Raw genomic sequence first — 21867 nt, 5'->3', positions numbered from 1 at the left:
CATTCTCTTTGGATACACTCCTAGAAGTGATTCATCTGGTTAATGGGCACAAATGTTTAGGACTCTCATGCGTTCTGCTGAACTATGACTGTTGTACTTGTGGCAGAGAGGTCAGGGGCAACCATGCTGTTCCGTATTTGCTTATGTAGGGACATTACTAGGGAAAAGGTCATTTACCTGAAAATTAATCCATAAGACACCTTTGTAAGCAAACAAAAACCAATTAAAGTTCATACATGGTCCAAAGTCCACTATTCAGAAACCAACGAACAAGGCCTAACCAACCATTCTTTCCAGAGAACGATCAAGAAGCCCTTGGTTGGTCAAGAATCCCCAAACAACACCCATTAAATGACTTTTTCCAATATTCTTGTTGATAGGCTGTTTGCTTCCCAATCAGGGCTCCTCAGAGAGCCATGACGTACAGGTGGACAGAAAACTCCACACTCAGGTGCTACCCTAACTCAGACAAGGATGAGGTGCCAGGGTAGCAGAGGGGTTACATTCTCCTTTCTAAATCTTCCCACTTCTGCAGGGAGCTTTTGGTACTTTTATAAGTGGGGAAAAATTATATAAATACATATACTATAGAAATACATATACAGATAAGTTTGGCTACTGTCTGTCGAATCCGGACCCAGGTAGGGGGTTAGGATGTGCCTAGGCTGTCGGAGCTGAAGGGCCCTTGGAGATGGGGTCACCCAGGAAGAGAAGTGACTCATCACTGGTCCCATAAAAAGGCAGAGGTGGATCTGGGACCACAGCTTTATCCATCAGGGCCCACCCAGGAAGACAGAGGCCATTTTGAGGGTTTGGGACAGAGGCAGTGAATGTGGGGAGTGGTGACACAGCATGGGGGAGGCTTCAGAGAAGCCAGCCCAGGGAGGTGGGGGCAGCGAGGCCATAGCTGGATCAGGAGGCACGTTTGCCCCCAGCCTGCCTAGATAAGGGAGGAGGTGAGACGGCCAAGAGCAGGGGCGGGGGCCACCTCGGGGGGAGCTGGAACCAGAGTGGGCCTGTCCCAGGGGAGCTGGAGGGTAGAAGGGACATGGGGATGCAGTCTCTTTTTTTTATTTTATTTTATTTTATTTTATTTTATTTTATTTTATTTTATTTTATTTTTTTTATTTTATTTTATTTTGTTTTGTTTTATTTTTTTGAGGGGGGATGCAGTCTCTTATAGAGACACTGCCTTGGCTGCCTCGCTTCCCCTCACTTCTCTCTAGTTCCTCCTCCCATTGAGCAGACCCAGCCTGAAGGAGGATCTTGGAAATTCCTGTGCAGCAGTCCCGCCCCTCTCCCTACCAAGCAGGCGGGGAGGGGGAAGGGACAGGAAATGGACCCGAGGCGCAGAGGCCTAGCCTGGCAGCCGGGGAGGAAATGAACAGCCTCCTTTCCTGGCTCTGCGCCATGGTCTCCCCGTGACCCACCAGAGCTATAGGGACTGAACCACAGCATCGAGTCAGGGGACCGGTGATGTGACAGCAAGCAGCCTTTGTCCCAGAGTGGGAAAAGGAAGACGAGGGCTCAGCCGGGCCGTGCTGCTGTTGACGCTGGCGATGCCTCCCTCCAGGGCCCTGGGCCCACGTGGGCTCCCATAGCAGCCGGCACGCTGTGAACCAAATCCCCCGCCGTCCCACCAGTGACTTTGTCGCTGCCCCAAGTTCTTTCTGTCCCCAGTCCCTAACCTTTTACACTGGACTGTCCCGGACCCTCACCCCAGCCCACTCCAGTCTGGGATCCGGTTCCACTTTGAACCAGTGCAGCCCAAACCACCAGACCACCTACTTCCTTGTTTCATTTTCTCTCCTGTTCTCTCTCTCTCATTCTTTTTAACTGTTTGCATAATCAGTCTTACTGCTTATGTCTTAAGTTTTCTCATGAATGTTTCCAAACAGTTATTCCCAGACTGAGGTGCTGACCACATGTTGTGCCATGAAGTGTATTTGGCACATTCCCCTTTATAAAGTGGAGCTGTGGAAACTGCTCGGAGCAGAGCCGGGTCAGGAGACAATAGACCCCTGCTCTCTTGATTTCTAATAGAAAGACATTGCAGGCATTGCCTCTAAAGTGTGTTTCTAAATTAAGAGGTTTTTTTTTTTTTTTTTTTTTTAAGATTTTATTCTCTGACAGAGAGAGAGAGAGAAAGAGAGGCAGAGCACAGGCAGAGGGAGAAGCAGGCCCCATCCAGGGAGCCCGATGTGGGACTTGATCCCGGGTCTCCAGAATCACGCCCTGGGCTGAAGGCGGGCGCTAAACCACTGAGCCACACAGACGTCCCCTAAATCAAGAGTTTGGAACATGTTTTCTTTCCTTCATGTGGTCATTCTGTAGAGACATATTTGTGTCCAAGTTCACAGACCCATAGAAACCATGCTGTAAATGTAGACTAATTCCCAGGCTAGCCCAAAGCCAATTTAACCTGTACTGCACATGGTTGGTGTAAGCTAACCTCAGAACCTAGCCACTGCCTAGAGCGCTGTACAGGAAACAGACTTAGGAACTCATTCCATAGATCATGCCAAACCACCTGTTCCTGCCCTACTAAAAATAGAATGTGATGTCATGGGGAGCCTGTCCTCTGTGTACCAGGGGCCATTCTGTTGTGGGGGCTGATGTTTGGGCCGAGGAAAGAGCTGGCCTCTGTTTTGCTTTTATTTTTATTTTTTTAAGCTTTCTGTTTTATTTTTATTTTTTTTTAAAGATTTTATTTATTTATTCATGAGAGACACACAGAGAGAGGCAGAGACACAGGCAAAGGGAGAAGCAGGTTCCCTGCAGGGAGCCCAACGTAGGATTCGATCCCGGGACCCCAGGATCACATCCTGAGCCAAAGACAGACGTTCAACCACTGAGCCACCCAGGAGTCCCTGGTTTATTTTTTAATCGTGCTAGTAGTACATGAACACAGGTTCATTTTTTTTTTTAATGTTCACAATAATATATTAGAATATACCAATGTGCAGGTCCTGCACCTCTTCCCAAACATGACCAGAACAGACATATAAATGCCCTTGCAAACATATAGATGCATATACAGGTTTCCCCCACGATCTAAAAATAGTGTTCCTTGAAACCTTTTGTAGGTAGAAAGGGCAAAAAGGAAAGAGCATCCCCGTTTTTTTTTAAAGTTTGAGTCAAGCCACTTCACTTTTAGGAAAGACCTGCATTAATACCTGTTTTCTAACCCAAAGAAACCTGAAGCGGATTTTCACTTTTAGGACAAAAACCATTGCCGTTGCTAATGTAGGTCTTTTGTAAATGCAAAGTGGACCACCGTAGACTTTCAGAACGCAGGCATAATTGTATCCGTATACAATTTTTGTTTAGTTATCTTTTACATAAATAGGATCATACTCTATATATTATTTTATAACTTGCTCTTTTTCCTGTGGGGTCTTGGAGAGTTTTTCACGCCAGGGCATATGGATTCATTGCATTCTTCAGCGTGCGTGTGTGGTAAAATATGCATAACATAAAAGTTAGCATTTTGACCATTTTAAGGGTACAACTCAGTGGGACTCATTATATTCACAACATTGTACACTCATAACCACTTTCTGTCTCCAAAAATTTTTTTCACTACCTCAAATATAATCTCTGTAACAACTAAGCAATTACTTCCCTTCCTGCCAGCTCCTGGAAACATCTAATCTACTTCCTGTCTCTGTGAACTGGCCTCTTAGAGATATTTCATAAAAGGAAACCATAAAATATTTGTCTTTTTACGTCTGGCTTATTTCACATTAGTGTGACTTAACAGCCAGTCCGTATTGTAGCATGTATTAGAGCACTGCGTTCTTTTTATTTATTTTTTATTTTTTAGATTTATTTATTTATTTATTAGAGACAGAGAGAGGGAGAGAGAGAGAGGGAGAGAGAGAGACAGCAGAGGGAGAAGCAGACTCCATGCTGGGAGCCTGACATGGGACTCGATCCCTGGTCTTCAGGATCACACCCTGGGCTGAAGGCGGCGCTAAACCACTGAGCCACCCGGGCTGCCCACTGCGTTGTTTTTAATCACTGTTATTTCATTGTAGGAATGTAACATAACATACATAATAAACATATAAACACTTCCCATATTGAAAATTTTGTCCAACTTTATCGCCAACAATGCCGTAGTAAGCATCTTGGTACACAAATGTTCACGCATATGTGAAAAGGTTTTCTAGGATCAATTCCTGTAAGGTGAATTGCTGCATCAAAGGTTATATGCATTGAGACGCTTGGGTGGCTCAATGGCTGAATGCCTGCCTTCAGCTTGGGTCATGATCCGATGGGATCATGGGAATGGGATCGAGTCCCGCATCACGCTCCCCACAGGGGGCCTGCTTCTCCCTCTGCCTATGTCTCTGCCTCTCTCTGTGTCTCTCATGAATAAATAAAATCTTAAAAAAATATATGTGCATTTAAAATTTTGATGTTATCACTGCATAAAAACGCTGCGCCAATAGATACTGTGACCGCAGTGTAAGTGCCTACTCCATGCACCATTCCAGGCTCTGCTATTATTCGTCAGTTAAAATCCTTCCAGGCTGATGGCCAGAAAGTATTTTCTGGCACATTGCTCACTTCCATGACTGTTTGAGAGACCAAGCACCTCTTCATCCAGCTATTGGCGCTTACATGCAGTTGGTCCATTTTCAGTGGAATAATGGAAACATTTCTTTTTTTACTGTATGTGATGGATGATTAGCCTGTGGAGTTTGTTACCTGTCCTGAAGCCATGTTTACAGAACCTTCCCTCTTAGGAAGAGTTTCACTTTTTATGTGATCAAACCTGGTATGGCTACCTTTTAGCTATCTGAATTTTTTAGCTTCCTCTTACAGAGGTCTCAAATTTTTCTAAATAAAATCGCTCTGCATTTCATTCTGATAGTTTTTGTTTTTAATGTATAGTGCTTTAATCCATGTGAAATTTCTTTTTTGTTTAACTTTTATTGTGGAATACCTCAAGCATACCCATATATTTAGAAGCAAATAACAGACATACTATTTTATCTGTAAAACTGTTAGCATGTTATTTGCACAAGGTGATGCATTTTTTTACATACACCTCCATGTTATCATCATCACACCCGTGAAAATTCACAACCATTCCCTTATATCATCATCCAATAGCCAAGCGTTGGTCACATTCCCAATTGTGTTATAAATGTCATGTTTTGTTTGTTTGAATTAGAAGTGAAATAAAGTTTTCAAAATGCATTTCAAAATAAAGTTGGCCTATTTCTTAAGTTAAAAGTTACCATGTTCCTCCACTCTCTGTATGTTGTCTAAATTGGATCTATAAGTTAAATTCAGAGTGATCAGACACAGAGTCTCATTTTTTGGCAAGACTACTTTCTAGGTGGGGTTCTTTTTTTTTTTTAAGATTTTATTTATTATTCATGAGAGACACACAGAGGCAGAGACACAGGCAGAGGGAGAAGCAGGCTCCCTGCAGGAAGCCCGACGTGGGACTCGATCCCAGGACCCTAGGATCACGACCTGAGCCGAAGGCAGACAGATGCTCAACTACTGACCCACCCAGGTGCCCCCTAGCTGGGGTGTTGTTTGCATTTTTTTAATATATGATGTAAGATGAGAATCTAACAAATTTTTTTCCAGTGTATGGCTAATTGTATGTTGTACCAATAACATTTATGGAATGGTTCGGTTTCCTCCCAATAATTTGAACTGCCACCATTCTCTCTCCCTCTCTCTCTCTCTCTCTCTCTCTCTCTCACACACACACACACACACACACACACAGATATACACACGAGTTCTTTCCTGAACTCCTATTTTGTTTTCTTTATCTTTGTCTATGCCTAAGCCACATGGTTTTAAATCCTGTAGCTTTATAGTTTGTTTTCACATTTAACAAGGCAGCTCATCCTTCATTAATCTTTTTAAAGCAATTTTTGGCTTTTCTTGTGCTTATTCTCCTCCATCATAATTTACCATTTGTTTAATCCACATGTTAAGACTTTGGGATTGCAATGCATTTGTAGACTAATTTGGGAAACAAATAGCGTCTTTACTGTAATGGATCTTTCTAGCCAGGAATATCGTCTTTTCTTCTGCCCTTTCAGAGATGCCTTTTTTAATGCCTTTCAGGATAATTCTCTACTTTTTCTTTATGTAGTTCATTGTAATTTTTGTTAGTTTTATTTTTAGGCATTTTGCTATTTTTTCCCCCACTATCTTTATTTCCTCATGCATTTGCCAATGGGTTATACCCAGTACTTAGGAAAGCTTGAGTTTTACAAGCTGATCTTGTACCTGCCCAGGCACCTCACCGGGTTCCCTTTTTAGAGGTCAGAATTTTTTTCGTGTTGATTATTCCGGATTTCACGGTTGGCAATAATATCATCTGCAACTGGTTTCTTTTCAGGCTCATGCAGAGTCAAGTAAAACCTGGCTGATGGGAAAATTCACTGAACTCAGATTACTACTTGATGAAGAGGAAGTGCTGGCCAAGACATTTATTGATAAAAGCACACAGCTTACCCTGCGGGCGTACAGGGAGCAAATAGAATCTTGTAAAGAACAGATAGATGGCATGCACAGTCTCTCCAGCAGGGTCTGGAGGATCAACCAGGAGCCCGATCCCATGCTGCTGCTGCAGGTAATGCTGGGTTTCTGCCCTCACAGTGGACCCCTGCCCGACCCCCTGTATTTCATTTTGGTTACTGTGGCATTGAGCACAGTGTTTACACACTGAGTGAATGAATGCACAGAGAATTGCCTTGTCAGCATGCAGGCTTTCTTGCCCCCACACAAGTGGTAAGGAAATGTACATTGTTAAGAAGAGTGTATACATATTGGACTAATGACATCATATTAACAGTCATCATTTGGGGGTTGGGGGCCTCTGTGTTCCAAGCACGCTTTGTATCTTAGCTCTAATATTTATTGAGACTCTACAAAGTGGATATTCTCACCCCAATTTATGAATGAGAAATTGAGGCCCAGAGAGGGGTGACGTGACTTGTCCAAGGTCACACAGCTGATAGGCGGCAGAGCTGTGATCAGAACCCAGGTTTGACTGATTCCAGAGCCACCGGCATGGCTGCCCGGCCCTCTGCCTTTATACTCTCACTCGAGGCACCCTTCCTGGAAAGGCAGTGTCCTTCCAGCTACTGAGCAGGCTCTAAGAGATGATGCACAGTTTGCTCAAAGGAGGAAGAAAGATGGTGCTCCCTGGCCACTCCTCCACTGCTGGAGGCTCTTATCTTATACTGGGGGAGGGTCTAAGAAACAGCCCCTATGATTCATTGCTATATTAGTGAACACCTGTTGTTCGAGAGTGCTGTGCCTGTTTTATCAAGGAACTGTGGGAGAAACTCCCCTCTTGTGTCAGTACTTCTGGGCAGCCACCTGTCACTGGGATGGCTTTCCTGCTCACATGCCCCTTCCTGTTTCCTTCTTTGCCATGGCTTCTGGGAATCTCAGAGCTAACTAGGTTTCAGGTAGGTTGGCGAGGACTTGGTGGCATACATTTTGCTCCTCATCTCACTCTGGCGTCCTTAACCAGCTCACATCCTTAACCTGGTGTTCTCTTCACTTAATTTTGCTCACTGTAAAGGAAAATCTTGCAGTATTCCTTGTAACCTTGATAACCTTTGTAAGATGCCTTACAGGCTTGTGGGGCAACTAAATAAAGATGTCATTGAGTCTAACCACAGATTAGGCTCTGGCTGAAAAATAGACAAATAAGTCAATCAGTACAAAACCAGTTAAGCAAGTCCCTGCAAATATCTGGAGGCTTGTGCGTTTGTGTCCTTGGTCAGTTCAGCCTGTGGGTCTCATTGTTAGCTAATGAAAGAATACACCTAACAAAAAATTCTGGGTGAGGTGCTTTCCTAGGCACATTGGATATTATACTCTAAGAGGGGCAGGGTGGGCAGAGGGATACATTTGTTGGTTTCTCTAAAAATAATGGCACTTTGTAGGGATATCTAATACAAAGGGATGCTTCCATGGAGAAGAATGTTTTTCTCTCATCATAGATACAGTTTCAGGGCTTTGTCATCTTTTTTATTCTCTGGTGCCAGAGCTGCTGATTTTCATCATTCATCATTCCTCCCTTCTGTTTGCTCATTTGTATATTCATCAAATATATACTGAGCAACTTGTTCACACACCAGGCCCCTGCTGGATGTTAAGAGCTTGCAGGTGGGGAGACATGCTCAGAAATAGTTGTTTACAATGCAGCCCAAGCGAGCTAGGAAGAGTAGTCTAAGAAGTGTCCAATTCTGCATGAGGGGTCAGGGAAGACTTCTGAGGGGAGGTGACAGTGGAGCTGGGTGTGCGAGCATGAGGAGGAGCCCACCAGACATATACAGAGGAACAGAGTAGAGAAGATATTCCAGGCAGAAAGGAATCCAATGCACACAAGGGCCTGGCAGGCTGGAAAACCACTAGGGCAGGGATACAAGGGAGGAAGGGGTGTTGGGAGATGCAGCTGGATCTGGAAACCAGGGCTAGTTAGGCAAGGGCCATATGTCATGGGTTTAGACTGCCCTATAAAGATTTAGGAGCCAGGGGAGTGTTTTGAACTGGGGAATGACCCAGTCAGTTTAATGCTTTTGCAAGGTCACTTTGGTGACAGGATGGGGTCAGGACCGGTCGACGGGCATCAGGATGGGGAGAGGCAGGCAGGTTTGAGAGATGCCACAGAACTGGTGATTGGAAGTGGGGGAAATGCAAGATGATGGCCAGCTTCTGGCTTGAGCTATGGGTGACTAGGGAGCTGTTCCCTGAGTTGGCAAAGGTGAGAAGCAGGTGTGCTCGATTTCATCCCTTATTCTATCATAAAGATTTACCAAGAGCCTACTAGGTGTCATGCCCAATGGTAGATGCTGGAGCTGGGGATACCAGGATGCCATTTGTCCTTCAGCCCCCTTCCCAGTCCCACTCCACCGGTCTGCCCTGTGAGCTACCCTCCTCCCCTGGAGCGACGCATCTGAACTCATGCTCTGGCAAGGGTCTCCAGCCCCCTGGGAGTGACCTTAGCCCTGATTCCCCACAGTTACCTTCTTCCACACCAAATGAGGATGGACTCTAGACCAGCACCCCTGAGGCTGCATGAGGCCTGGAGACCATCCTGTGGTCCCTCCTGAGGTCCCATCCTGCCTGGCTCGCCTTTGCCCAAGAGCAGAGTGCTGGCCACGCTCCCTCCTGAGGCATCCGTCTCCCTAGGCCACCTTGATCACCACTGCCCAGGAGCCAGGGCCTGTTCACTCACCGCACTCATTGCCCAGGACAGCCCTTCAGAAAGTGCAGACTGGGGGGGATCCCTGGGTGGCTCAGCGGTTTGGCGCCTGCCTTTGGCCCTGGGTGTGATCCTGGGGTCTCAGGATCGAGTCCCGCATTGGGCTTCCGGCGTGGGGCCTGCTTCTCCCTCTGCCTGTGTCTCTGTGTCTCTGTCTCTCTCTGTCTCTCTCTCTATCATGAATAAATTAATAAAATCTTTAAAAAAAGAAAGAAAGTGCAGACAGGGCTCCTACCTGCAAACAAGAGAGTCCACTGGAGCTGTTTTAAGCAAGAAAGGAGTTTTTATGAAAGAGTATTTGGCAGGTCACAGGTTCTCCATCCAGGAGGGCCTGAAAGTCAGGATGGGGACCAGGCCACAGACCGGAGATGTGCTCCTGTGGAGCCTCCCAGCTCCCAGCACAGCCTAGGCTCCGCCCCGCAAGGTCTCCACCCCTGCGGTCCTGTCCCGGGTTGGGGGGCTCCCTGCACCTGTCACTGCCTCACCCCACTTCCACCTCCAGGTCTTGGATTGGAGGAGCCTGGTCAAATGCCTTGCACTTTTGTGCAAAGTAGGCTGGGAAAGCCAGTTTTCTAGCTTCTACCTGGCAAAGCCCCACTTATGGCAGGAAGGCTATTTAAAGAGTGGGCTCCAGATAGGTCCTCGCTGTGGGGGGCATCCTCGCTGAACTTCCAGGGCCGCTGGCTTCCCTCTTGGAACGGGGCTTCCTGCTCCCTCCTTAGGACACGCCCTAGGGCTTCTTTCCCTGGGAAAACTGGCCGGTCATTCCTGTTGTCCCCCTGTACCTCAGGCTGACCCCCTGTGGCAGTGTCTGCAAAGCTCCAGGGCCCCTTGCGAGGTGGCGAGCAACCTGAGGTCAGGTGCCGCCGGCCAGCCTCCTTCCTTCCTGTGCCCCTAATGCCTAGCACGGAGCAGAGTTCCAGGAACAGGCGACCCAGACAGGGAGGAATCAACAGCGCACTGAAGCTGTCTGGGGGTCCCCGCGGGGCGCAGCGGTGTAGCGCCGCCTTCAGCCCAGGGCCTGATCCTGGAGACCCGGGATCCTGGAGACCTGGGATTGAATCCCGTGTCGGGCTCCCTGCATGGAGCCTGCTTCTCCCTCGGCCTGTGTCTCTGCCTCTGTGTGTCTCTCATGAATAAATAAATGGAATCTTTAAAAAAAAAATTTTTTTTTTAAAGCGTGTCTGCCCCCCACCCCCCAGCCACCCCTAGCCCGGGGTCCTGCTGTGCCGTGTCTCTCTCTCTCTCTCTCTCTCTCTCTCTCTCTCTCTCCCTCCCCCCCCCAGCACCCCAGCTCTGTTCCCCAGGGGGCACGGCCTGGGCTGGTCCCAGGTGCCGGGGTGGGGGGCCCACATCCCGGGGGCAGCGGTGGAGGCTGGGCCGGCCGGTGCTCCCACGGCCACCCTGACCCCCCACCCCGCACACCCTGGCAGGAGTACCGGGCCGCTGAGCAGGAGATCCAGCAGCAGATGAGCCTGGGAGAGCTGTGCTACCCCGTGCCCTTCTCCTTCGAGCCCGTCAAGAGCTTCTTTAAGGGCTTCATGGACGCCGTGCAGAGCCTGTTACAGACGCCGCTGGACATTCGCCTTAAGGACAGTAAGTTGCTGTGTGACCACCCCTGTGTCTTGAACTCCCCTAGAGACAACTGTGCAGACCGACCCCGTGGCTGGGCCGTGGAGGACTGCCCTTGGGACTTCACCTCCTCCTCTTCTGAGACCCCGCCCCCCCCCTCGCAACCACCCTGCCCTGCTTCCTGCCCCTGAGCCGCTCCCGGGATCCTGCTACACCCCACCTTTGCCTGCCCAGGGTCCCCGGGCTCCTGGCCGTCTGGCCAAGAGTCTCCACCCGGGAAGCCCTTCCACACCACCACCCTGCACCCACGCTGGCCCCAGGGGCCTGTACTGCTGCCTTGCCCCCTTCCCTTCCCTTCCTGCCCCATCTCCTGCCTGGGGCTGTCCCCGAGAACCTCTCCCTGCCCGTGGCAAATGCCTGAAGGGCAAGACCCCCGGAGTCCCGCGCGGGGCCTAGCACAAAGCGGGTGCTCAGTATGATCTTCCTTCATTCATTCATCTCCGCTCTCAGGATTCCCGGGCACACTTCTGAGCCCGGGTGCTCTGTTAGGTAGGACAGGGGACAAAGACAAACGGCTTGCCTTTGTGGTGCCCAGCGTCCTGGGAGCGAGACACACTGAGGATGTGAGTGGGGAGTGCTCTGAAGAAGCCAACAGCGGGGTGAGGAGAATAGGGGTGAGCAGGAGGAGGGGCTATGTCTCTGCGAAGCTGAGCCAGCATCTCGGGAAGGGACGTGCTCTTGCCTGCACTGCGCTGCTGCTGGACTCCAGTCCACCCCCCAGGATGGTTCATGCCCTGGCACTCCTGCCACTGCAGTCTTCCTCAGCCCCAGTCCCTCTTCCATCCCTCCTGTCCGGCTGGGGGCCTGAGCCTCCAAGCAGGGCGACTGCCTCCACGCTCACCCTGCCCCTTCCATTCCCCACCACCCAGAGCTTTGATTCTTCTCAGGTCTGCCTCCACTCAGACACCTTCCAAGGCTCCCCATGCTACTACCAGCACCTGCCCTGAATGTCTGTTGCCCCTGCTAATGCCCTCTTGTTGGGGAAGCCTCCCATCCTTTTCTCTGGATGTCCCAATCTTCCCAATCCTTTAAGAGCTAGCTGAGGTGCTTCCTCCTCCATGATGGCTCCCTTGATTCACCTCTCTGTGACCTAGAGCAGCATTCCCGTGCCTTGGTTGGTAGCTCAGGTGAGCCCACTTCTCACCTCTTTTACCTGATGGAGCTGTTGAAGACCGGGACCATGGCTTGGGTTTCCCCTAACTCCCTCACACTGGAATGAGACCTGAACATGACCTCTCTGAGGACCTAATTTCTTGTTTTCCATCTTATCCTGGAAGTTGCGTTTCTGTCAAGCGGTTGCCCACATTCTTGACTGGTGAATACTTAGTTCATTCTCAGGGTCCTTCCGGAGCCTGCTGTCTCTTCCCCAGGCTCACGGCTCCACTCACACTCACCTGAATTCGCTTCCCACCCTCAAAAGTACACTTCTTCTTAGACGGGAGTGTTGTCCTAGAGTATTCCTGTTGCAAATTCAGGAATTTGCGTCTCTTGCTCAAATTTGCATGCAATTCTTGGGGAGGAATTATGTGAATCTCCAGTTTTGTGATATTTTTAGTACGTTTTGTAATTTGCGCGGCTTGCATGAGCGCCAGGAACTCATTTCTCACAATCTGTTACAGACATGAACTGCCAGCTCTCGGGCTCCTCCAGCACCAAACTAGTTTCCTTGTTGAAAACAAGCCCCTCACCAGAGCGATCACTCTTCTTAAAATGTAAGCCCTGGGAACCATAGCAAAGGGAGGGTGGAGAGGCCTGGGTGCATGGGTGGGGGGTGGGGGTCACAGAAATGGAAGTCACCCCCTTTTTTCCTAACAGGCCCAACTTGGGTTTTTTTCAACCTTTATTACTAGTTTTTAAATACAGAATAAGGGGGCACCTGGCTGGCTCAGTTGGTAGAGCATGCAACTCTTGATCTTGGGGTCATGAGTTTGAGCCTCATGTTAGATGTAGATATTACTTTAAAAGTAATAAAAAAAATCTTAAACATATTCATTGTAGAAAAATTAGGAAACAAAACCAAAAAATTTTTAAAGAAAATTACTTTCCCATAGATAACTACTATTATTGCTTGCCCTGTTAACTCTCTTTGGTTTATATACATACAAGGAGGATATATTTAATATATATATTTTTTACAAACATGGTGTCATACTATACATACTGTTTGGTAACCTGTGTTTTCATTTAGTGATATATTGTGAAAATCTTTGTTCCCTTAAAAAATTATACAGGTAATGCATGATTCTTACAGAAAATTAGAAATTATAGATATTAAAAAAAGAAATTAGATATATAAAAAGAAAATGAGGGATTCCTGGGTGGCGCAGCAGTTTGGTGCCTGCCTTTGGCCCAGGGCACGATCCTGGAGACCCGGGATCGAATCCCACGTCAGGCTCTCTGCCTGGAGCCTGCTTCTCCCTCCTCCTGTGTCTCTGCCTCTCTCTCAGTCTGTGACTATGATGAATAAATAAATTAATTAAATTAAAAAAAAAACAAAAAACGATTGCCTCTCCAAAGAAAATGCTGTTAATATTTTGGCATATATTTTTTCAGACATTTTAAAAACATATATGTGTATAGTTTTTAAAAACAATCACGTTATATTCTTTTGTAAATTTTTTATCTAACAGTATACCTTGAACAACTTTGTTTCAACAGATTTAAATATTATTAATTTTAAAGGATGCATGGTATTCCATTGAATGAATAGGTCACATTTAACGAATTTCATAATGCTGGGCATTTAGGCTGCTTTATATTTTCATTTCTATAAACAATGCTGCAATAAACATCCATTCTTGTACATATTTGCTGACCTAAGAGTAAGTGAATGGATACACCTTAGCTCATTTTTGGATTATTTTCTAGGGGTAATTTCTCAAAGTGAAATTACTGGGCATATGCTTTTCAAAGTAAACTTTGAAATGTAAAATATATAAAGAAAAGTACAGAAGTCAAAGAGGTACTGCTCAATTATCTTTTTAAAGAAACTATTTTTAGGGCAGCCTGGGTGGCTCAGTAGTTTAGTGCCTGCCTTCAGCCCAGGGCCTGATCCTGGAGACCCGGGATCAAGTCCCACGTCAGGCTCCCTGCATGGAGCCTGCTTCTCCCTCTGCCTGTGTCTCTGCCTCTCTCTCTCTCTCTCTCTCTCTGTGTCTCTCATGAGTAAATAAAATCTTTTAAATAAATGTGCTATAGTCATACACTGGAATACTATATACAGCAGTGAAAACAAATTACTTCTACACACAAAAATATGAATAAATCTCCTAAATATTGAGTGACAGAAGCAAGACACAAAAAAGTACAATCCGAATGATCTAGTCACATAAAGGCCAAAGACAGGCAAAACTAATCTACAGTGTCAGAAATCAGGAGAGTAGTTACCCTTGGGAGTAGTGAATAGGAGGCTGCATGAGGAAGGCTTCTGGGGAGCTGGAAATTTCCATTTCTTGGTCTGAAGGAGATTTAAAACTGTGTTTACTTTTAAGAAATAACGAGTGCCTGAGTGGGTCAGTTGGTTAAGCATCCAACTCTTGGTTTTGGCAGAGATCAGGTCATGATCTCAGGGTCACATGATCTAGTCCCACCATGGACTCCACGCTTGGCGCAGAGTCTGCTGGAGATTTACTTCCTCTTCTTCTTCCTTTCCCTCTGTCACCCCTCCACCTCTGCTCTCACTCTTTCTCTAAAAATAAGTTCTTTTCTTTCTTTTTTAAAGATTTTATTCATGAGAGACACAGAGAGACACATTTTATATTGAAGGACATTTTGGATTGTTTCTGGTTTGGCCTATAGTGAATGATGTTGCTATGAACATTCCTGTGCATGTATTTTGAATCACATATGTATGCATCTCGTTGGGTATTTACCAAGGAGTGGGAGAAAAGGATGCCTACCATAACCACTAATGTGCAACATTGTTCTAGATGTCCTATACAGTGCCTTGAGGTAAGAAAAAGAAATGAAGGCTGTAAGGATTGGAAAAGGTGAAGGAAAAACCATTATTCATGATGACATGATTACAGAAAATCTAAAATATTCAAAAGATAAATTACAATTATTAAGTGAATTTTTAAAAAAGATTTTATTTATTTATTCATGAGAGACACAGGCAGAGGGAGAAGCAGACTCCTTGCAGGGAGCACAACGCGGGGACTCAATCCCCAGACCCTGGGATCACGCCCCGAGCCAAAGGCAGATGATGCTCAACCCCTGAGCCACACAGGCATCCCAGAATTATTAAGTGCATATAGAACAAACACCTGTTGGATATAATATCAGGATACAAAACACAATCGTATTTCTATCTATTGGCAATAAATAATTAGAAAATGAGACAATAAAAACATTTTCGACATTAAAAAAAAAATCAGGAATAATATCTAACAAAAGATGTACAAAATCTTGCTATAGGAAACATTACTGAGAAAACGATTTGGCAATATCTACTAGCTGAACATTCGCATATCCTACCATCTAGACTGTTTTTCACATCTACAGATGCGATTTAGTGCAGTGAGAATGATTACTGGGAGTTAAGTCAGCGCCACGTTTCTAGGGCACAAGTTGGCAGTATGTACCAAAGGCCTTAAAAGCAAAATTATCTATCTTGACGCAGCAACTCCTCTTTTAGGAATGGCTCCACAACCAATAATCAGATGCATGAAGATGGAATTATATTAGTGTTTTCAAAAGCTTTTTTTAAAAGTCTAAATATTGAAAAGGGGGAGGGAGAGGTTAAATTACAACACATCAAAATCTTAGGGTCAAAAAAACATCTTAGGGTCACCATTAAAATGCTCTGATAAAAAAATATTATTTGTTAGGGTAACATGTTCATAAATACATCAACAAATTTTAAAAAGCAGATGACCCAAGAGCATGTATGGCATGATACCAGTAAGAAAAAACTATGAAGTGGCACGATAAAAGCCGGAAGGATACACACCCAAGCGTTAATAGTATCGGGACAGGATTTTTAAGTTAAATTGTTAGAAATCGGCGACAAATTCCATGGCACAAAATTCAGCGAAATGTGGGCCCCTCCCCGTGCCCCCCAGCCACCTCCCCGGAGGCAGTCCGGGCTGCAAGAGTAGCTCTCGGTTCTGGGCCAGCGGTTCCCGGCGTCTCCTCCACCCGGGGGTGGGGTGGGGGGGGTGGGGGGGAGCCGCCGGCCCCGCCCACCAGGTGTGCCCCGTCCCGCCCCCGCAGATGCGCGCACGCCCACGCTGGAGCCGGACACGATGCACGCGCGCCTGCGCCTCTCCGCCGACCGCCTGACGGTGCGCTGTGCCCTGGTGGGCCGCCTGGGCCCCGCGCCCGCGCTGCGCTTTGACAAGCTGTGGCAGGTGCTGGGTCGCGACTGCTACGCCGCCGGCCGCCACTACTGGGAGGTGGACGTGCAGGAGGCGGGCGTGGGCTGGTGGGTGGGCGCGGCCTACGCGTCCCTGCGGCGCTGCGGGGCCTCGGCCGCCGCCCGCCTGGGCTGCAACCGGCAGTCCTGGTGCCTCAAGCGCTACGACCTCGAGTACTGGGCCTTCCACGACGGCCAGCGCAGCCGCCTGCGGCCCCGCGACGACCCCGACCGGCTCGGCGTCTTCCTGGATTACGAAGCCGGCGTCCTCGCCTTCTACGACGTGTCGGGAGGCATGAGCCACCTGCACACCTTCCGGGCCAGCTTCCAGGAGCCGCTCTACCCGGCCCTGCGGCTGTGGGAGGGGGCCATCAGCATCTCCCGGCTGCCCTAGGGGTGCGCAGGGGTGCGCCAGGCCTGCCCGGCTCTGGTCGCACCGGCCCCGTGTGGCTGGGCTACCGCCGCACCGCGTCCTCGGACCTCCCCACCGCCACCGGGGCACTTAGACCACCTTGCATTTACGGTCCGGGTGCCACCAAGGGAGCCCTAAGCATCCTGACCATGTCAGAATGCATTTCCCCTCAGCCACAGACCTCTCCCTCCGACAGCAGTCAGCAATGCCTGGCACTTAGTAGGCACGCAATAAATAGGAGAATGAATCAGAGTCCTCCAACGCGTCCTCCCTAATGTCCCTTTGAGCTGCCTCCTCTTCCACTCTGCCTCAGCTTGTCCATGTCACTTCGCTCCAGAGCAGCCGCAAGAGCATCTTAACACCTTGTGGCCTGAACTCTCTCCCATCCTCCACTGTACAGTGATATGACTGAAACCTCATTTAACCTTTTAGAACTACCAGGAGGAGGTTCCCAAGGATCCCAGGAAGAAAAAAAGCAGGCACTTTACGTTAGCGTTCAAGGGTTTTCTGGTCTGCCCCCAAACTCCTAATGCCTATCTAGCTTCTGCTCTTTTCAGAGACCCTTTTTCAGAGTTGTGACCACCCGTACATTCTGCTACTGTCCTCCCCTCTTGCCCCATACACAACTCATTTATATAGAAAGTCCCTTCTTCCTTTGCTGTCTCAGCCTTCCCCTGGCTTAACCGCCTCAGGAAGTCTCCCCAAGCCACAAGAACCTCTCTATCAGCACCACAAATCTGGAACCTGGCTTTCCAACTAGATTGGAAGCTTTCCAAAGGCAGCTATGTCCTATGCCTTCTCCACCCTGGAAAGTTCAGGATTCCCCTTTCCCTCCCAGTGAGTGACCAGCAGCTGGCTATCACTGAATCAAAGAACCGCTGAGCTGAGAAGTCCTCATGAATCAGTCTGACCTCATTGTACATTTGGGGAGACTCGGGTCCTGAAAGTTGCTTAAGGTTACCCCCAAACCCCAAAGCAAGTGTCTTACTTGCCTCCTGTCCCAGCTCTTCAGGCCCAGCTTTCAATGTGGGAGATTTTACTGCTTACTCATTTCTCAGGGGATGTTGGAAAGAAATCAGCAGGTGGCCGGCCGTTGCTTAGCAACCTCAGGCAATTTTCCCGACTGTCTTGGAACCAAAAGAAGAGGAGATGAGAGTAAGGTTTGGACAGCCCAGACATCCCCATGCCCCTCCAATCCCTCAGTTCCAGGTGTTGCCAAGGGAACCCCATTTTCCAGAAAGAAATGACAGAAATAGAGAAGGCCAAATCAGCAGGACCTCGCAGGCCAGCTCCTTCCCAGGAAGGGAAAGGCCTCTTTTGGGGGACCTGTGACTCAGCTCTAAAGATTTAGCATCATTACTTGTCAAATTTTCTAAGACGGTTTTGAAACCATACTATGTTAAAGTATCTTCTTAAGTGGTCAGCAAGAGGGCAGGGGAGGGTAAAGAAAATGCAAAGCTGAAATCCACTCATGGTTTCAGGGCATTAATTAGTTTGAACCACGTAAAACTGCCAATTTCCAATAGTTTCCTGACTTAATGCCACTTCATACAGGGCAATGTAATACAAGTGACATACAAGGCAGAAGGAACCTTAAGGGTGCCTTTAATTCTAACCAAATCACTTAAAACTCTAGCTGGATAGAAAGCATAGTGTCTAAGCACATTGCTCCAAGAAATCCTGAAAAAGGGAGAATTAATTCTACTGGGGATGACCCAGAGCTGAATTCTGATGGGGTACTCCTGACAGAAGATGGCTACACTTGACCCTACGTCTTTGCAAACAAAGACTGACTTCCAGACTCTGGCACTGTCCTAACGCTTTACAGCTATTAACTCATTTGGTCCTTACATCATCCCTGGGAGGCAGAAAGTTATCCCAGTTCTGCACGAGGCAAAATTGAGATACAGAGTAGCTCGCCCAAGGTCACACAGCCAGTGGTGGACTTGGGGTTGTGCTCATGTCCAGCAGGCCATACTGTTCAGGTGAACACACTAGTCTGTGGCTAGTGCCTGCTTGCTCCTGTTAGGCCTGTGATGCTTGGCTTTGGCCTACTGTGTTTACCTTTGGATTACTTTCCTAGGGCAGAGATGAGGCGCAGGGAGGAACTTGAGTTTGGAATTCATGTATCAGAGACAGAGCTAGACTATAAAAGACAAAAACTGGCTTTGAGCAAATACTTACTCTGTAATGAGACCTGTGCTAGCCAGAAAACTGCAGTTTCGGTACATAATCATGTGACCTCAGGCTAGTCATTTTACTTCTCAGAGAGTCATCTGTAAAATGGGGGTGATGACCCTGCCTACTAGTGTTGAGAGGCTCAAATGAGCCAACGGTTATGAACTTGCTTTAAAAACCATATAGTACTGTACCATGCCAGGACCCACTGGCATCTCCAGCAGAATTCCTGTTGTGCCTGACAGAGCGCTGGGACAAGAGATATTCCCAGCAGCCAGCCTGCAGTAGCAGGAACCTCCTTCTGGAATATTCTTAATGCAAGACTTAAGTTTCCTTGAGGTCTGTAACTATAAAAATCACTCACCTAATTCTCCTTCAGATTGATACTTGGAGAAATTTCTTAATACACCAAACTGCTTGCATATATTTTTAAGTCACATTAATTTTATAATATGTGGTTTGTTTTAATAAATATGAATACTGTACCTTTTAATCATGTTCTTCATTGGGAGTTCATGCTGCTTCAAGTACATGGCACCTGGGCCTGGACAGGACCTTGCTCACCTCGTGTCCCCTCCACAACTTTCTGGTGGTAGTCAGCTGGTCCCGGGTTAAAAAGTGCCAGTAATGGGGAGTTCACTACTTATGAATATAACTCACTAAGTTCTTGCCTGTGTACAAATAAGCCCTACCTTCTAGCTATTCCTCTCCAAAACACTACTCTGTAGCTTTTGGCATCTTTGTGACCATCCTTTAGCAATGTGGAAGCCATCTGTGGTCACTTACTGATTTGTAGAGATTTCAGGGACCCTTCCTTGCTGATTGCATCTCTTCTGTTCCTGCAATTCCACTGAGTCAGGGAGCAGGGGACAGTGATGTCCCCCTAGCAGAGGACACACACAGGTGGGCCTGCCTATGCACCAGTCCTGGTGGGCAGGAGTCTGTACCAGGAGGAGGGGACAGCCTGCCCAACAAGCCAAACTGCATGTGAGGTGAAGTTCGGGATAAGCATGAGTAGGGGGCCAGATCTGAGTCTAGCATATCCTCTGAAGCCTTCCATGGTTCCCCGCTGCCTATAGAACAAAGTCCAAACTCTGCAGGTTTTTAGGCCTTTGCTTCCCCCACCCCCCTTTTTTTTTTTTTTTTTTTAGATTTATTTTAGAGCATGAGTGGAGGGGGTGGGTGGTAAACAAAGGGAAATAGAGATTCTCAAGGAGACTCCATACTAAGTGCAAAGCCTGATGCAGGGCTCATTCTCATGACCCTGAGATCGTGACCTAAGCCAAAATCAAGAGTCGGTCGCTTAACCAACTATGCCACCCAGGTGTACCACCTTGCTTCCTTTCTGACCACCTTCCATATCCTTCGTCCCCACAGAGTTACTCCCTGCCAAATGATCCCCTGTAGTCCTAGGACACTCTGACACTTACCAAGCCTGTCAAATCCCAAGATTCCTCCCTCTGTCGCTTCTCAACCTAGAAAGCCACCAGGGGCCCTTCTCTGGCCATGCCTCCTCTCCCATCCCTACTTCCAGGACTCCCATCCATGGCTCCCATGACCTTTAGAAAACAGCTCAGCAATTCACACATGTAGGTACAATTTGTAGAGGTGGCTGCACCCAACAGGCCATGAACTCTCTTAACAGTGCTTGTCTGCGGGCCCAACCGTGTATCCCCCACATGGAAGGCAGTCAAGGATGTCTTCTAGACCTGAGCTTCCCAACCAGAATGGACTAAAGGTATGCTGGGATCCTTCCACCCTTGGGTCAGCCGAGTGCAGCCCAAGGCGGCCAGCTGCTACTGGCTGTGGGCACGCTGAGTTTAGTCACCCATGTCATACAAAGACGGTAATTTTCAATCACACTTCAATTCTTAGCACGTCATTTGACACATTCTCTTTTACACATGAGTACAACCCAGGATTCCCTCCCCACCCTACCCACACTTACAAACATCAGTGCCTCGGGGTGCAGTCAGTTAAGCATCCGACTCTAGATTTCCACTCAGATCGTGATCTCAGAGTCGAGGGATCAAGTCCCACGTTGTCAGGCTCTGCACTCAGCATGGAGTCTGCTTGAGATTTTCTCTCCCTGTGCCTCTCCCACTTGTGCTCTCTTTCTGTCTCTGAAATAAATAAATCTTTAAAAAAAAAAAATTAAGTGTCTCTCCAGAAACTACACAAGGGAGGGAGGCTCTACACTCACAAGTAAAGAAACTTCAAAAGGCTAAGTATATGGATTTGAAAAGAGACTCAAGTATACACTTTGAAACAAAGAGTGATAGTGAACAAGGTTGGATAAATATGAACAAAGATTAGGAATCTGGCAATACATTTGAAAAGAATCGTTTATCTCAGTATCGGTTCAAAAGAACAAAGGGGAGTCTGATATGGACTCGCTGTGAAAGGTTTGTTCATGCTGCTGTTCAACAAAGTAGAACGCTAAGGATCTTGTTAGCTAGGTTTGTAATTTCATGATGCATAGGGAAGGGCTGATTGCAGCATTACCACCACAAGCTACAAAACGCTGAGCCCACACTCCCCACGTCCCTTACACAGCCCTATTTCCCACCCACCCCCACCTCCCCACCATTGACATATCACCTGCTAACTTACTGTGATTTACTTACTATGCTTATGGTTTGCTGTGCCCCTATCCCCATCTGAGTGGAAGTTCCGTGAAGAAGAAATGTGGGCTGTTCACTGCTCTATCCCCGTACCTACAGCAGAGCCTGGCACACAGCAAGACCTCTATATTGTTGAAAGAAGGAATGAATGTCCTTTCCCTCTCTTCACTCATAGAGATATGCAGATTTTCAGCAAGTTTCAGCCTGCAAGACGCCTGACCTCTTCTTTGACGCCCAGTGACCGCTATGCAGCTCACTGGGGACACAGTTCCAGGGCGGGGAGGGAATCAGGGCAATGGAGAAGAGACAGCTGGAGGCCTGGAGGGAAGCGACATTTCGGGTCATGTGGACTGGCTTTATGGGCAGGATGAATTAAGGCTTAAAGAAGAGTACCTTATAC

At 47.5% G+C, this 21867-nt stretch overlaps 1 protein-coding gene across 1 annotated transcript in view; it reads left to right on the top strand.

Moving 5' to 3' along the window:
• TRIM14 (tripartite motif containing 14) overlaps window positions 1-19336 on the top strand; it is a 33242-nt gene extending 13906 nt beyond the window's left edge. Inside the window, exons 4-7 of the mRNA XM_038553293.1 lie at window positions 6383-6616; window positions 10699-10861; window positions 12517-12609; window positions 16112-19336. Of these exons, the coding sequence (XP_038409221.1) occupies window positions 6383-6616; window positions 10699-10861; window positions 12517-12609; window positions 16112-16647 (1026 nt within the window). The 3' untranslated portion in view covers window positions 16648-19336. The remainder of the gene's footprint in view (window positions 1-6382; window positions 6617-10698; window positions 10862-12516; window positions 12610-16111) is intronic.
• The last annotated feature ends 2531 nt before the right edge of the window (window positions 19337-21867 follow it).

Source organism: Canis lupus, chromosome 11 (assembly GCF_011100685.1).
Source record: "Canis lupus familiaris isolate Mischka breed German Shepherd chromosome 11, alternate assembly UU_Cfam_GSD_1.0, whole genome shotgun sequence".
NCBI classification, from domain to species: domain Eukaryota; kingdom Metazoa; phylum Chordata; class Mammalia; order Carnivora; family Canidae; genus Canis; species Canis lupus.
Note: the sequence above shows the minus strand (reverse complement) of the source record. Positions and strands in the feature narration are given on the sequence as shown.